The 18,035-nt window shown below is 28.1% G+C and overlaps 1 protein-coding gene across 6 annotated transcripts in view; it reads left to right on the forward strand.

Annotated features, from left to right (window-relative positions):
• Positions 1 to 18,035, forward strand: part of LOC111627986 (muscleblind-like protein 1) — a 198,943-nt gene continuing 180,908 nt past the window's right edge. For 5 of the 6 annotated variants that reach the window (XM_023371691.1, XM_023371692.1, XM_023371694.1 and 2 more), the window contains exon 1: positions 1 to 298. In XM_023371691.1, the coding sequence (XP_023227459.1) occupies positions 119 to 298 (180 nt within the window). In that variant the 5' untranslated portion in view covers positions 1 to 118. The remainder of the gene's footprint in view (positions 299 to 18,035) is intronic. The other variant, XR_002757099.1, reaches the window with a different exon arrangement.

An 18,035-nucleotide genomic window follows, 5' to 3' on the forward strand; every position in this document is an offset into this window, starting at 1 on the left:
GTTTCAGACCCCGTCCAGCAGGCCCAATAAATATTTCAGGTCCGTTCTTTGTCATGTGGTGGTGACTTCTAAATAAAACCCGAAAAGTGTATATGTGCCATTCAATCCTACACTTAGTATGGCCATGGTAAACAGTCTAACGAACGTAAAAGATTCCCGTTGGCTTCAGTTAGAAGTATGTCGAGAGTTTCAAAGAAACAAATGTACCCGTCCCGACACAGAGTGCAAGTTTGCTCATCCACCTGCCAACGTTGAAGTGCAAAACGGACGTGTCATCGCTTGCTATGACTCAACCAAGGTATTTTTCTTTACATATTTAATACTCTATATGAGAATTCCCGTCGGCTATTTATTTTAAATGATACATCCTTTTACTATATATTATTTACGTCAAACAAATATTCGTGTCAATTTATTCATTGTGTGATTTAAAAGTCTTGAAGTTTATATTTAAATCTTTAAATTAATTCATGAAAAAATTAAAAGTTTAATTGGTTAATTAGATTAACTTAAATAATATATTTTCCTTTTATTTTAAATATGTAATTTTTGTATTAATCTATTAATTATTGATAAAAAAAAGGGGGGAGGGAAAATATTGAGTATATCGAGATACAAGAGTTCATTAAAAGATTTCATTCTAATTAGATATTGTTACATATAATTAACCTACCATAAAAGCATACTGTTGACACGAGTGAGTAGTTAATTGCTTATCTAAGTACGTAATTATATAATTAGAGCATTGTCCACTATAAACATACAATATTTGTATAATTTTCAAATGTTTATAGTCTGATGATTATTATGGATACAATTTATTATAGTTATAGAGAAGTAATAATAAATAATATACTCAGAGAAGTAATGTGAATGTCGTAAAAGTTTTTAATCAAGATATTGGCTACTTAAACGTATCGATTATCCTTAAACCTTATGGTGTATTCTGCAGTGAAAAGTATTTGGAAAGAAGATAAAAGTTGTTTGCTTAGAGAATGAATAAATCGTATTGTAAAACGGACACAAAAAGACTAGATAGCTTGCATTGTTAAAACGAACGAACAATGCAGCCAAAGTTAAAGGGTTTAGAAAATGGAACGAAGTTCGTAAGGATAATGCAAATGATTCATGTTAAAATGGAAAATGATGTGAAAAAAGAAGATTATTTAATGTGTGTTTGGAATTTTTTTTACCGATTTTAGAATGGTTGTGACGTTAATTAGATAATTAATCCTCAAAAGTTATCGAAATTAAGTAATAGTTAAGATGAAAGGAATGCTAATAAAGAAATTCGATCATTAAGGAATTGGAAATATGTGAAAGTTGATGGTCGAACTATTTTTTAAGATTACTTCGTTACGCAAATTAAATTTTGCTCCAGCTAATATATACATTAGAATAGATCGTAATGAGTTTAGCAAATGTCAAGTTTTATGGAAAATTGTTTATTAACTGCAGTAAAAAATTTAGAGAAATTCACATAATATTATATATATATGAGATTTTGCAAATTTTTCTAAACTTTTTAGTATAGGCTATATATACTTTCTATAAAATGAATACAAATATAAAATTAGGTAAGTAGAAAATACTGCATGTATATTATACAATGGAAAAGTGCATTTTGCTAGCGTTATAATTAACGATTATGATCATAAAACATTGATCGTGTCATCTTCTACTATACTTTCAGGTAAGTTTTAGTAAATTTTATTTACATTTTTCCTTAGTAATGTAGTTAAATATTATTGTTTGATTGATGAACGTACCGGTGTCATCCCTAAACATCGCTAGTTTGAGACTATATAAAGCCCAGCCAGTCAGAATGGAAAATTAATATAAGGACACAATATGATTCTCAAACTTATACTGTAACTAATTACTGTAATATCGGTATGGCAAAGATTTTCTGATACCGAAAATACTCGTAAATTATAAATATTCGTTTTGCAATAAATAACGATAGACTGACTATACAGTACAGTACAGTACGATTCGTTTAATTTGGTATAAACTGTTATTTTTCTGGTTCGAATCAATAAAAGTAAGCGATTTTTAAAACCGAACATTACTGTTAGTTTCGTTAAGGAATTTTTTCCATGTTTAGTGTTTGAAAAAAACTCGATACCAAATGACGTACGATGAATTTACCAAACAGTTTATCGGTTTTTATGTTATATAAAAACACGCTTAATTAAAATAACGTTAATTCAATATTTAATTCTTTGTTTTATGTTTAAATTTTTGATTTAATTCTTTAACAAATGAGAAAATTTATATATATATTTTTTTAATCCTTCGCACTTATTATAAAACAATTTTTTAAATATTACAGTGCTTTGTAATGATTGAAAAAGAAAAGAAAGAGACAAACATTTTGTACAATAATGTTTTACAAAATTTAGAGAAAATAATTTATTAAATATATGTACTGTACATATTACAAAATGAATAGATAAATTCTAAGAAAGCGAAGGAGAATGACAGATATTATTGAAAAATGCTGAAAAATAAAACCTAACATGGAAACATTTAAGCAAATAAATTACTAGTTGTGATATATTTGGCATATTACTCGTATTGTAGGGAAAATAATAAAGTTTTGTATGCATTGATGAGAAATTTTAAAATGTTTAATAAATATCTATATTATTTAGGCTATATTTAAAATTGTTATTAGTATTGTATCGTTTTATTCTAATTTATAGTTAATTATTGATGACACATGGAATAGTTTATTTATATTGTCTCTATCTCTCCCTCTTTCTATGCTTTATTTTAAATTTATTAAAATATTTTAATTGGATTTTATTAGTATAATTTAAATAATTCTTAATATTAATTTTACTATATGCAATATTAAAGAAGATATGACCAAATGAGATAAAACGAATTAGTTAATAACTGAATTAAAAATCCCATTATCAAACTATACAATGAAATTATCTGAAATTTTTCATGATCCTTAAATTGCAGCCCAAAAAGAATATGTACTTATAATAAACTCATAAGGTCTGACCAAAAACAATTTTATATCGAAATTTATTCTAAATACATTCAGTAGTCTGGAAGGATTCAGTCGTATTCATGCGATACTCGAACAGACAGACATGTAGTCTGTATCCTTTCCAGGACTATCCTTAATATATGTAATGTATAAAGTTTCATAGAAATCGCTTCGGCCTTTTTTACGTGATGCTCGAACAGACATCTATATGATCTATGTAAATTTTTAACTCAGAAGGCAGAAAAAGAAATGATAGACATACATTTATCAATAGAGTAAATAATAACATTCACTTATAACTAATTTCATAGAAAATCGAGCAGTCTAAGACGTTTATGCAATATAATCGTGTAAGAATAATTGAATTTCTTTCGCATTTTGTTATTTTCAGCATGATAAAATAGTTATTAACGTATAAACTATTTTTGGAAGTAGTTATACAATAATTTTAACATTCTTATAGCTTCTTCAAATTTGATAATTAAGATAAATGTTTTATTAGGAGAACATTTAACTTGTTTCCAACTGGAACAGATAATGCAAAATTAATTTCAAATGGTATTTAATCATATGAATGAAATTAATTTTACAATAAAGATTATAAGAATTGGAAGAACAGAAGTTTGCCTTTTATGTGATCAGATTAATCAGATTTATAACATTTCATTATAATACTGTCGCCCATATAACCACACCTATCGTACTGATTGATTTAGGTTCGAATTCGATCTGGATATTCGTGATATATTCATGAAGTTAGAGCATTATAACTCGTCTCCATTCACGTACAGTACGAGTATATGGGAGGGGTGTCTGTTCGATTGCGAGCCAGACAACTCATAATATTAGTAAAATTGAGGCCAGGTATATAGCACAAGCATTTCCCTTCTCTAAAAAAAAAAGAAAAATAAAAAATTATATTTCACTATATTCAGAATGAAAATTTTTAAATTTTATTTTATGTATATTTTATTAAAAAGTCATCTTTATTCTTTGTCGTAATCCATCATCTGTCGAAGATGATAAATGTTAATATATCATTTCAAATAAAAGAATTTTCAATTTTCAGTTATTATTAATTTTAAATTTTATTTAAAATGAGTTTGAATAATATTATTTAGATTGAATCTATATAAATTTTTAAGTCAGAGGGCCCATTATTGAAATTTAAAATGAAGTTGTGCGGGTTGTCATAGATATAATTTTATTTTTATTTTTATTACAATGTTAAAATATGATGTTTCTTAAAATTAACACAGAAATCATTTATAATTTACATGTAGATTATAATTAATTAAAATATTTATTCATACAGCGGAAAAATTACATTTAAAAATTATGTGATTTTTTTTTATCTTTCCGCCCTGTTGGCATTAAAAAGGCTAAGCCCATAATAGGGGCTATGGATGGCCCGTAAAAAATTCCTGGGATAGCTGGCCCAGATTAAAACCTGATTCCATGTGTTCAAGCCTTAAGATGGGTTCACACTAGGACTGTCAGAGCCGTTTCATCAGTCGAAACCATTCGATTGTGGCTCGAAGGACAGACGGAAAAGCGGCGTGTGCATGCACACTAAGCAGTTCAGTCTTCAAACGGTTTAAATCTTATCTAATGAGATACACTGTCATATGTAATGTCTTACCTCCTCTATTATCATTTCATTAAAATTTATCCTTTCCATTTTGTTCAAACTCTGTTTTAACTTTCGTTCCACGAGATATATTATAGTTATTAGATGATTCCGCGTTCTAAAAAATCATAAAAATGTCTCTAAAATTTATTGAGGTTTTTTATTTAAGGAGCTAGTTTTGCTTGTGTTATTATATGTATTTTACCTTAAGTTTAGTTATAATTAAACGTTTAAGGGAAAAAAAGCATCTATCCATTAATTAATATAAAAATATTTATATTTAGGGTATGTATTTACGACATAAAATATATAATTATACATTTTACCAATTCATATTGGTATAATTTTATTAATATCTTATTTGAAAAAAAAACTAGTGATTTCTCAGTGAAAATAGTGTAAAATTAGTTAACCGTAGTGGCAGGAGGTCCCAATTGGGATCTCTTGTCCCTACGTTAATTGATATAAGAACTTCCGATACAAATCAGAAGTCATGTTATTTCAATTCAAAAATTTTCCCCTGAAAGGTGTCAGACGACCAGAGAAATCTATTGTATGATGTACAAAAGATTCCACGAAAGGAAAAGTATGATGTATAGGGGCAAGCCACTACTAATTTGAGGTGGATAATATATATTTTAAATGAAATAAATTAAAAATATTATTAAAAATTACAGCCCTGTATTGTGACGATGTCATTTTGTTATTATCTTATAAAACATAATTGACGTAAGCTTTTTATCAATGTTATATTTATTTAAATATAATTTTATTGTTTTTTATGATAATTAATATACAAGTATATTGCCAGTAGACCTTTTCTACAATTTTGGTTCGAGGGTAGTGAATTCCCCCAATTCTCATCTCGCCTTCAAATAAATCTGTAGATGTGTATGTAAATCCTGAAATATCTAAATTATTACATCGTGTACCTAAGTGAATAATGTATAATTTTTTAAAAAAACTAACCAAATATTTATTTTGTTTTAACAGTTTCAATTAGATTGGTTTACATAACATATCATTAGATGATTGAAATTTAAGATAGCCTCCGTTTTCTTTGATTTTATTGTTTAGTCGATAACAAAGCAACAATTGTGTTTGTTTTAATGCCTGTCTGTGCTGATTTTTAATAAGTTTTAATTTACCAAATACTCTTTCTACTGATGCATTTAAAAATGTTAAAACATGCGAAAAGCTAATAATTTTTTCTTACATTTGGGGAAAGTATTGTACCAGCTGCATTTTTTAAATTAAATACTTAGAATAAAAATAAAAAGGGGAGGACTGATATGATTTCTAACAGGGAATCAGTAAATGCAAATATTTTGCTTAGTTTTGTCTATGTAAAATTGTAAGCAACATTTATCCATTATTGTATGTGCAATTAAGTAGCTTGAATTGATTCCAGGCTTGGATTATAGTATCATGCTGCCAATCAACGGCGGATCCAGAAATTTTTAGAGGGAGTGCAAGAAGGCAGGGTGCTAAGTATATAAAAGACCCGACCTTTATTACATTCTTGCAGAATTTCGCATCCAAATTAGTGATAAAAATGGGGAAATATGGTTCAATATTTTTTCCATCATCATCTCCATGGTATCTTCATCCATCCTCTCTCAAATAATGAAAACTGCGGATAATTTACAATAACTTTTTCTTTTTATTTAATAAAAAACCACACTACTACATAATAACATTACTACCGTTAACATGTTAACGTATTTTTCTAGCCACCCTCTACTAGCTGTGAACACAGCGTTTTGTTTATCACTTTCATGTAACTGGGTGAAGATTTCTCTTGCCTTGTCCATCACCATCCGTCTGGAGATAAGGTATTTTTCTCTCGCTGCTGACAGATCCAGTGCAGAATCTTTTCTTCTAATTCTTCGCTGATCTTCTCGCGCTTTCTTCCTGCCAGCCTCTTTACTTCACTATTATTCTTGATAGCCTTAAGACTGATGTTTGTTTCTTCACTCACGAATTAGCTTTTGATTCATTTTAAATTTCCGCGCTGCTGTTTCTCCGGAGTATTATTTTGCATATGCAACTGCGTTCAGTTTGAAGGCACCGCTGTAAGACCTCTCGGTTGTATTACAATCGACATCTATCTAGCTTACTGATGTATGTAAAATGAAGAGTTCGAAACAGAAAATACGGGAAGATGAATTCCACTCACGTATTATTTACCGTATACTTCAGTTGCGCCCCTTGTCGTAGTAAAAACATTTTTCAAAGGTTTCCATCGGAAAATAACCACAGCACTACATCCTAACTTCGCGAGTCAGTGCGAAGGAATTTAACAACAGCCAACGATTATTTAGCAATTTAAACTAAATAACCGGGTTTATAGGAGACCTGAGTCTATTTGAGAATTTACGGTATATATATTATATGCACCGTAAATCTTCTGTATATATATACACAGTAAGACCCCGCATAACGCGGGGGATAAACGAAACAGCGTTAAACGAGGTCACTTTAATATGGAGTAAATAGGGAAATGGGAACACGCGGTCAAAAATAAACTTTAATTTTAAGTTATTTTTATATTAATTTGCATAATGATATATGTTAAATAACACATAAACATATGCACACAGAAATGTAAAGTTCATTTTTTGTGATGAAGGTCCTGGCTCTTCTAAAATTCTTTTGTTTTTTGCGATAAAGTCGTGTAGTTTCATTTGTCGCTTTCTTTTTCTATCTTTAAGCAAATGTCGGTAGCAGGAGATCGCATCCAAAACGCCTCGTCTTGCTTTTGTACTCCTTTCAAAATTTGGATTATTCGCTACAATTTGATTAACGATTTCGGTTACCGTTACCAAACTTTTATTAAGGAAATCTGTAGAGAAGTTCTTTGGGTTCTTCGTTTTCAGAATCTGTGTTTTCCAGTTCTATACGAATTCCTTGTTCTACCAGTTGAATTATTTAATAATCAGAAATAAATTACTACTAAAGAAAGGCAGCGCGCTTTATTACGCTTTAATTCTCATTTATGTTGTATTGATATGGGTCAAACTTTTTCTTTTACTCAAATAACAGATTAGACCAATTAAATTTGCTTATCCAGCTTTCACTAACGTTTAACACAACAGCATTCTCTCATTCGAATTTTTTCAGGTTAGTCAACATACACTACTTCTTGGTTAAAGCTGCCTATTTATGCGAAAGACTTAATGTGAATCGGATACGAACTATATTCGTTATCATATATTTTATATTCTATCACAATTTATAAAGCAAGCCCCATGAAGGTGTTAACATGATTTTCGACTCTCTTTTTTGAGTTTATGCACGAAAAAGACATTCCAGAAAAGTTACGCTTCACGAACAACGAAACAATATTAAATCACTGATAAAAACAATTGATTTATCGCTAATAACTCAATTAATTGCCGACAAGTTTTTCTCCTAAATAGCTCAATAGTCCCATTACTTTTTACTCGTCTCAAATTTTACAAAGTTTCCAAATTCGACGGATTTTAGCCCAATATAGAAACATTATTTAGTACACCGTCGTGGAAGTTTCAGTTTTCCTCTATTTGATCACTAGTTCCAGAATTTTTATTTTTTCGTAGAGCCCTCATCAAACTAACTTGTGGGATGATTGTTTTACTTGGATACACAAAAGCAGTGAGAAAAAGAGTGCCGAAAGCCTCTATAACATCCTGTTATAGCTGGATGTGCCTCACTTGCTGGTCACAAATATTCCTAAAAATTTATAGTGGGAGAGAAACAGATCGTAGAAGTAATAACAGTAATTATTGTATGTATTATTACAAACAATATCACCTATGTAAAAATAAGAATGACGAATCGGAAAAGTCTGAAATTCTTTTATAATCGTTATATTCGTTGTAGTTTAAATTTTGATAACATACCTCAGGAAAATGAAAAGCATTATAAGCATTTTTGGTTAATAACTTGTGAAAAGCCACATGAAACATTATTTGGTGATATATATATACCTTTAGAAGACATTTTAGTAGTTGGACCAAGCATTAAAAAGAATTTGAGTAATACGAAATTTAAAGCATAATTTGGATGTTTACAAAAGCATATTTTTAATACACTAAAAATATTTTGTGAACATCCTTGTTAAATATGTTTGCCACATATTATTTATTTTCTACGGGAACTTTAAAATTTGAATGTTACGAAAACAAAGTGGTATGGTTAAAAAAAAAGGAAATTAAACATATTCCCAGTTTAAAATTGATCAAGTCTCATTAATGAATTAAATTATTGCGAAAGTGTATGAAAATTTAATTAAATGAAATATTTAAATATTCGAAACACACTATTTTTGTAAAAACAATTATTTTCTTAAATTTTCTCTCTCTTCAATAATAAATTTATGATAAAATTATTCAAAAGTTTGAATTTAAGCATTACCAATTTAGATTATGTTTTGGTTAATTTTCAATTTTTTTATGTTTAATTCATAGTAGAAATTTTTTAATTTATTAAAAACAACGAATATGTAACAAGCACTGATATAAATACTGTACACACATTCAATAAAAACGAAAAAAAAAACTTTAAATTAATAAGAGCATATTCATATATGTTTCCAGAATAACAAAATACCCAAAACAGTTAGGAGATATTTCAAAATCAGCTTCAAATGATTGTTTCATGTTATATAAAAATAATTTTAAAAAATGCAAAATATTGAACAGTACTTTATGAAATTTTTTGTGAATAAATTTATAGGTTAAGCCATATTAATAGTCTCGTTAAGAATAAATCGGACATCATAATAGCCTTTGTTTTAATCATTAAGTATATACTGTCTTTGTATATATTGTAGCCTATTTAATTAAATATAGATTTAAAAATATGATATAAATACAATAAAATATGTACTGTACATTTACATGTGTACATGTATATATCCATTAATATTTTTTTCTTTTCACTCTTTCTCATCTCATCATTAAGGTTGATAAGAGTAAAAAAGTTCTTAATTTATGAAGTTGGTTCTTAACGTTCTATTTACTCCCAGCCTTGACTAGAATGTTTACTGTTTTACAAACAAGATTGTTTGTTACTGTTTTAAACTCTATTTTTATGCACAAAATTGATTCAAGGCTCTGTGAATTCTGCCTATTTTTTCTATCAGATATTACGAACTTTTAGAAGTAGAATTCCACGGAAATTTCTGTTAACTTATTGCTTCCAGGCTTCAGTAAAGTAAGATTATTGGTAATAATTAAGAGCTTAGTGTATAGAATTTATTTGACATTATTGTTGATAGAGTAAATGGAGTCATCGATTATTGATAACAACAACCTTTCTATTATTTGCAGTGAGATCACACATGATTAAGATTCAATAAATTTTCTCGTTTCTATATATTAAATTTATAAAGTTTTTATTAAACTGGGTAGTGTATAGAGTTAAACAAGGGTGCTTCAGCTATATCTTACAGTTTTAGTGATTCGTTTAAACGATAATTGCGTAGATACTATCTGATAATTTATCTAGTAACTAAAATATTTGAAATTTTTACTGGAAAATTAAAAAATATAATTAATTGTATAGAAAGAAAAATGTTACTAGTAAAAAAACTACACTTTTAATTAAAAACAATAATATGACTGGAAGAAAATATAAAATCGAGGATGAAATAACTGCATTTACTAATCCAGTTCTTGATGGTTTATAAGCTATAATGTATACAGTGCAACTTTAATTAGAATATATAATCGATAAGAGACTCGCTTTTCTTGCAGGTTAGTTACAGGGTTACAGCTAAAGAAAGGTATTTTGTCAAAAACAAAAAGTTCGAACAGTCTAGAAGTTTTTTTTTCCTTTCCTTTTTCTAAACCCCGAAGATACTTAAGATGAAGCTGATAATTAAACAGTTTTTCTATTGATGATGATAGCTTCCGAAAATACCCGTTTCATCAAAGTGCGAATATTGAATTTTTCAATGCGATCTCCATTATCTGAATTATATAAGGCAGTATTTTAAACATTATTTTTAAACTTATCCCGAAGCTTTCGTTGCTAAAATCGTCTGAATTTATTTATAAAATCTATTTTTAATTAATTTAAAATCATTAAACATTCAATAGAAAGGAAAAAAAAGAGGGGAGAAAGAAGTTGTATTTATATTCTTTTTTTGCGTGTTCTATTCGGATAAATTGTTTTGTTGTATTTAATTATAATATAAAATGTAATTTATCTTTAGCATTTTATTGAAACCTCATAGATGCTTTCTCAGTTATGGATTTTATTGATTTTTTTTATTTTTTTTAACCATCTCGTTTTTAGTATAAAAAAGAAAAATATTAAATAGTATGAAAGATGATTTGCAATTCTCATCATTGATAATCTATCAATACCTCACCTACACAATATTGATTATTGTAAAGAACATTCATAAAGCTTATTTCAACAGAAATTTCAAATTCATTGCATAATGGTATATGTTATTCTGTTTTGTTTTCGACGAATTGATTTCTCTTAAATGATTTTGAAGTTTTATTGAATAAGAAACCATTTTCTTTTTCACATTTAACATTTATAAGATGGATGATAAATATTGTATATAACTTATATAAACAACTGCGAAGAACTGTATTTAATATTAGGCAGTTTATATATTTATTTTAATGCAAAATAAGAATTTTAACATATGGAAGTGTATACAAATTTATTGTTAAAACTTTTGATTCAAGTTTTATTTGTATAAGTTATTATTCTTTGGAATAAATAATTGTAACATATGGCAAAATATAACTGGAATATTGTTTAAAAATTGAATATATTTACGGTCTTTTTTAAAAGTATTTTTATGTTACTCTATTGTCTGATTTTATATACGTTCGTGAAATATTTTTTCTTACACGTTGTTATAGTGAATTTATTGATGTTAGATAAAAGTGCCTTGTTTCTTGTTGAATAATATTTCTTTGGGTGTCAATCAAGTTATTTTGAAAAGAAAAAATAAGAGAAATTGAATGCGGTCAATCAACAAGTTTTATTTTTATCAAGAAATCGAAATTTTATATACAGTACTTTACGTGTATATCAGATCATTGAAAAAAGTTACAGCTTGTTATCTGATGGTTAGAAAATAAAAATATTTTATTTTATTTTATTTTTCTATTTATTACAGTTCTGGGAGTTTTTCAGTTGTTGTAAACTTGTTAAGTATTCCAGTAAACAATGGATTCTTTTGTGACTGTAATTCGTAAAGTAACTTTTACTTATAAAGTTATCATAAAGAAGAAATTTTCTTCTTTATTTCTCTATCATAATTTTATGAATAAAGAAGTATTACTGATTTAATTCAACATTGTTTGCAATTAAATTATTAATTTTTTTTCTAATTTTAATTAGAATAGTCGATTAAATTTTTGATACGTTTTAACAATAATTTTCACAATTTATTTTATTAAATTACAATTTAACATTCGATCGATTGAAAATCAATAATAACTTTATTATTGTTCAATTAAAATATAATATTGAGTCAAATATTATTCAGCGAGACATTTCGGCTTGTTTAGTGACATTATAACAATTGCTTAATTCGTTTTTGTTGGTTTTAATCAAATTTTCTTTTGATTAATCTCAGTCAAGTTCAAATAGTGTAAATTAAATTGATGTTGCAGCTGATGTTAAAAGGTTAAAAAGTTCGTCTATATTCTTTATTACTGTAATTCTTTTATCTTATGTTTAGCAAAACTTACATAAATTCAAAAATTTTTATACCGTAGTATTATATTATGCTACTAAAATCATATCGTTGTAAACATTTTTCTTTTTGAAAAAGATTGCTGGCTGTTTTCGTTTTTATTTTCGTTTGCTTTTACGGATTTTTCGGATTTATTCGAGTTAGAAATCTTTTATATTTTTACAGTTTTCTGCAATTGTAAAGTATGAACGTTTGTACAGATTTATTCATATTTTTTCTGCGTTTTTCTTTTAAAAGTAGTTTCAATTTTACGTTGTCATAATTCGTAGACTTATCATAAATGAAATTTTGGTTTTACAATCGTATATAATCGCTGTGAAATATTTTTGTTTTACTATTTTAATTTTTCATATCGTCGTTACATTCTACAATTTTAAATAAATTATATTTGTATACAATTATAAATGAAATTCAAGAACAAATATGAAAACTTTAGGGTAGGAGGCCTCGATTAAGTATATAGGAACTTCCAATGCAAAACAGAAGTTACGTTATTTCAATTCAAAACTTTCCCTGAAAGCAGATGACTATATTGTTAAAGTATGATACACAGGTGGAAGACACTACAGTACTAATGTGTCTGTTTACTCTTCTAAATGAGCCTCCCGTACAAAGTTATGTATTGGATGAGCGACTAAAATGAGTGACGGTCACTTGGCACACCTGTTTGATGAGCCATACATATTTCGCTATAATTTACATATTTTAATGTAAAAAATGAGCCATCGATTTAACGTGAGCATAATATGAATAATACTGTAATAGGATTATTATCACTATCCCCTTCTCTCTTCGGACGTCCAACAAAACTCAATCCCTCCAAAATCTTTACCATTTTATGATAATAAAAAATTGTATAAACTGTATAAAATTTAATGAAATAAAACGGACGTCATTGAAGTTCAACCCCTCCTTTCCTCTTGTCTGATTTTGTCCAAATTGTCATAGGTCCTTCCCTCGCTTCCCATATGGACGTCATTTATGGATAGCCCCTTAGACCAAGGAGGAAACAGTTTGATATGTGTTACTCTCATGGCCGCCATCTTGATGGTGACCATATTGAATGCAACTGTGTAAATAGAAAGGGAAGTGGTGTGACACGTCATTTAGAGTCAGAATTTCACAAGGAATTGATTGCTGGAAGATTCTATTGACCTAACTGGAACGGTTACAAAATTATGCACGTTACATGATGTGCTAAATGTACCTGAACATTCCTTGGGTTCATTCTATATTCTGTTGCAGGGGTGTTAAGTGACTTTCTTTCCTGCCCTGTATCTTGTCTTTCGAGTATATTCATTTTTATTCTTTTTAACTACTAAGTTACAATCAAATAAAGAAATGGTGTAGGCCTATATTTATATATGTGTTCAGATAGATAAAAAAAAAAAGACAAAATTCAAATTGGAAGTCATTTTTCCTTTATATGTTACGAACGAGTCATTCTACACCTGAAAACCCACTTGTTTGAGACTACTGAAAACAGATACTCTTCTATGGCCACTCCTAAATTTATGTACAGTACTGTGCGTGTAAGCCCTAGTCGTGGCTCACTGTTACTTGATGTTATGACGTGTTTTACGTCAATTTTTGAGTCAAAGTCTCTACTCTGACTCAGAAATTGAGAAGTTTTGTACCGCCCTCAGAATTAAAATTAACCATTTAAAAACTTTCCCTGAAGAAAGATGTCTGAAGTCAACACTGTACAGTACATGGAGTCCCCTAATTCAAATTTGCCTGGGTCCTTTGAAACTATAACACGCCACTGGATAAGACAAAAAGAAGTTAATGCAGTCGCTTCTAGACATTATTTTAGAAACTTTGAATGGGTTTAAACGAAATTACGATTATAATTGCACCGTATCGACTTACATAACATATACAGTAAGACTCTCGACAAGTCGAACCTCCCTAGCTAGAACTAACTTCTCGCTGACTGGAATTTTATTTTTGTCTCGACTTAACTCGACATGGACTCAGTGCATTGTGTTTCTATAAGTCGAATTAGATTTGAGATCACATTTCTCTAACTGGAAATTTAAGATCAGTAGACATTAAATAATGTCTAATTGTGTGCTGTCTTTTGCGTTTTCAAGGGGGGTGGACGATATTATCACGTAGTTGAAGATTGGTATTATACAGAATTACGCCTCTGATTGTATAATATCAAATTTAAACTTTTAACGACGTTTCGCGCCTAAAATAACGAAGTAGATAGAAATAAGAACAAGTGAAAAATAAAGATTTTGTTATTAGCAAGTTATCAGTCATAAACACTATAAAAGAAAACAAAAATAAAAAATCAGAAATAGCTAAAGAATTTGACATTCCATTCAATACTCTCTTCAATACATATTTGAAAAAGGAGAGGATTTGGAATGCTTCAATGAATAACAGAATCTGACAAAATAGACAATAAAGTAAAAAATGCGAATATCCGGATGCTGAAAAACGCCTACTGAAGTGCTTTGTACAGTGTAAAGAGAAAAATATTATTACTGTTAATGGAAAACCTAAAGAAAAAAAGTAAAACAATGAAGAAAGACAGGTTGTTATTGAAGATGAATCACATAAGTATGGAGTGAACCTGCTAGATGCAATGCAAATGACTACGAAGCTTGAAATGACATTACATAAAGCACTGTTGAAAATTGCTTTAACAAAACAAATTTCGGTTAACAATTTGTTGACGCTTAGAAGAATCTATCAGCTATATCAAAAAAGACTGGGCCAGTCTCAATATAGCAGTGAGTGATGGAAAATTATCATTCGAAAATTTTATCAATGTTAACAGCAACCCGAGGATACTTATCTGAAGATACATTGCTGATGTAAAGAAACAAGCGCTGAAAATGAGGAGAAATAAATCCTATCTAGGATAAACAATCTGATTTCCCTACATGTAGGAAAGCCAAAATCTATTGAGCCTTTAAGGGGCCATAACCGAGTATGTTGTAAGATGTATAATCTTGTAAATCGTTATTCGATTATTTTACAATATGATATTTGGTAAAAATTGTAAATAAATGTTTGCGAATAGAATATGTAAAAGTAAAATATAATGGTATTATTAAGGAATAGAAATATCAAATAGTGTTAAAAAGAAAAAATGGCAACAGAACACATTAAATTAAGATGTTGACAATTGTAAATTAGACAGGAATTAATGAAAGTTGTACTACAGTGAGGAGACATTTAAGAGTGACTCGTAGTGAAGTCTTATATCTGAGACAAAGAAGTTGATAGTGCCAATAGAATCAGAACTAGAAACTACTAATGCACTAACCATCATCAAATCACAATTAAAAAGTTATTCTACATATTTATTGAAATATCCGTTTTAATTTCTTTTTATTTAAAGGGTTTAACGATATTGAGATGTTATATTGTTCTTTGTAGAAAATGAACTAATTCAATTTTTGATTTAACAGCAAATATAATTCTAAATAATGATTTCCCAAACCACATATATTTTTTTAAAGTTTGAGATTTAGATCTTTTGATGAATTATGATTAATTTATAATTTTGACATTCGATATGACATACGAGATAAAACACAAATACTGTACAGTACATGAGAAATTTAGAGTTGTTTGGTAAATATAAATATTTTGCTTAACTTTAGTATAACTTTTTGCTGTTTATATATACAGATTACACTAAATTTTTGCATATAGGACCGGCCCCGTGTACAATTGTATTTAATATTAGTGCATTTCATAATATCCTGTCTATTACAAATAAATCATTTTTATTTATTAAAATATGTTTTAGTTGTTCTATCATACAATCCAGATTGTAACATGATTTATTTTATTTTTCTTTGAATAATATATTACGTGATATATGTGCAGGTGACTTTATTAACTAGAAAAATAGTTTCCTAGAAATTTCCTTTCTAATTTATAATGTTTATATAAAGTATAAAATAATAATAAAAGTTAAATGAAGTATACGAATTAAATTAATTTTTTCACTTACTTTTTTCTTGAGAACTTGATTTTCAGAAACTCATTCCAATTTTTAACAGTATTTGATTCTTCCTTTTGTTAATTTTAATAAACTAATACTAACGAGCAGTTATTTATTACCGGGCTGCAATTTTTTAATCATATTTTTCATTTATTTAATTTCAAATATGCTTTCCATCTCAAATTAGTACTGGCTTGCCCCTGTACATTATACTTTTCCTTTAACAATAGAATCGTGCCGGTCATCTATCTAACACCTTTCAGGAGGAAATTTTAAAATTGAAATAACGTGACTCCCGGTTTGCCTCGAAAGTTCTTAACAATTAATGAGGACCTCCTGCCCCTAATATTTTCATATCTGATCTCGGATTTTATCTATTTAACGCCGTTCTCGAGGACGGACGACAGCTTTCGTTTCGTTTATATAAAATTTAACATAGAAAATAGCCACGTTCCGAAGAAGTTTTTTCGTTTTATATACGTTTTGCTGTAATAAATATTTTAAAAATGATTTTACTGGTGGAAAAACTCGATCCAATCTGAATTTGGAAATAATAGGACTTCATTAAAAAAACATATTATAATATAAATTCATTAACTATTTAATTATTTTACATAAATTGTCAACTTCTCGTTTAAAGCACAGTTATTAAATTAATGAGATACTTGTTTGTCTTTCATGTTACTTAATTTATCACTGTCAACTTTAGTTTTCATTGTTGTATGTCTTAACCGGTTTTCTAAGTTATCTATTATATTTTTATTATGAAATTTATTGTTTTTTATGTTTTATTTTTGAATGGAAATATTTATATAAACCTTAACGGGTTGACAAAAAACACTAAAAATATTATTATAGCCTGAATTTGCTATAAATTAACTGAAGTATTTATTTTTGTATTATTATTTAATATTATTTATGGAGAGACTTAAAATGCTTGTTTTGAGTTGAATATATATATATATATATATATGAATGATATATTTTCATTATCATACTTTAAATGATTGGTTATGCACTAGTATTTATTTAATTACTTTATTTAATTATTTAAAATATAAATCGAAAGAAGGCGATTTATATTTTAAATGAATAAAGATATATTGTAATTAAATAAATACAAATGCATAACAAATCATTTAAAATATGATAATGAAAATATATCGTTTTATATTTAACGAAAGAGTATAATATGAGGTCTGATTGAAAAGTAATCAGACTTATTTTATTAGAAATCAGTTATTTAAAATTGTTATTATATTTTTATGCTAATTCCCTTCAAATTAAGTCCCTTCTGATGTAATGGTCTTATTATATCTATTTTTCTCTGCCTCATAGCATCCCTGGAAGTCATTTTCATCAAGCAGTTGCACAACATTGGTTATAACTTTTTGGGTGTTCTCGATGGTTTCAAAATGACGGTCTTTGACTTATGACGACTTTTAATGTCATTCGTAGATCTTAAAGAATGACAGTTCATATACGTTTAACATTATCACCTAAAGCCGAAGTTGAAAGACATCCTGATCTCGACTCATTCTTCAATTCTCGCCCTTCTGAAAACATTTCATGCCAACGAGTATGTGACAGAACTTCACCATCATACGCAGTTTTTAATACTTCATAAGTTTCACTTATACACTTTTTCAGTTTCGTATAAAATTTAACTGAATATCATTGTTCGGTACTTCTTTTCTCCATTTTCTGTAAC

The sequence above is a fragment of the Centruroides sculpturatus genome, unplaced genomic scaffold, assembly GCF_000671375.1.
Source record: "Centruroides sculpturatus isolate CEXI.00-Female unplaced genomic scaffold, Cexi_2.0 scaffold487, whole genome shotgun sequence".
NCBI lineage: Eukaryota > Metazoa > Arthropoda > Arachnida > Scorpiones > Buthidae > Centruroides > Centruroides sculpturatus.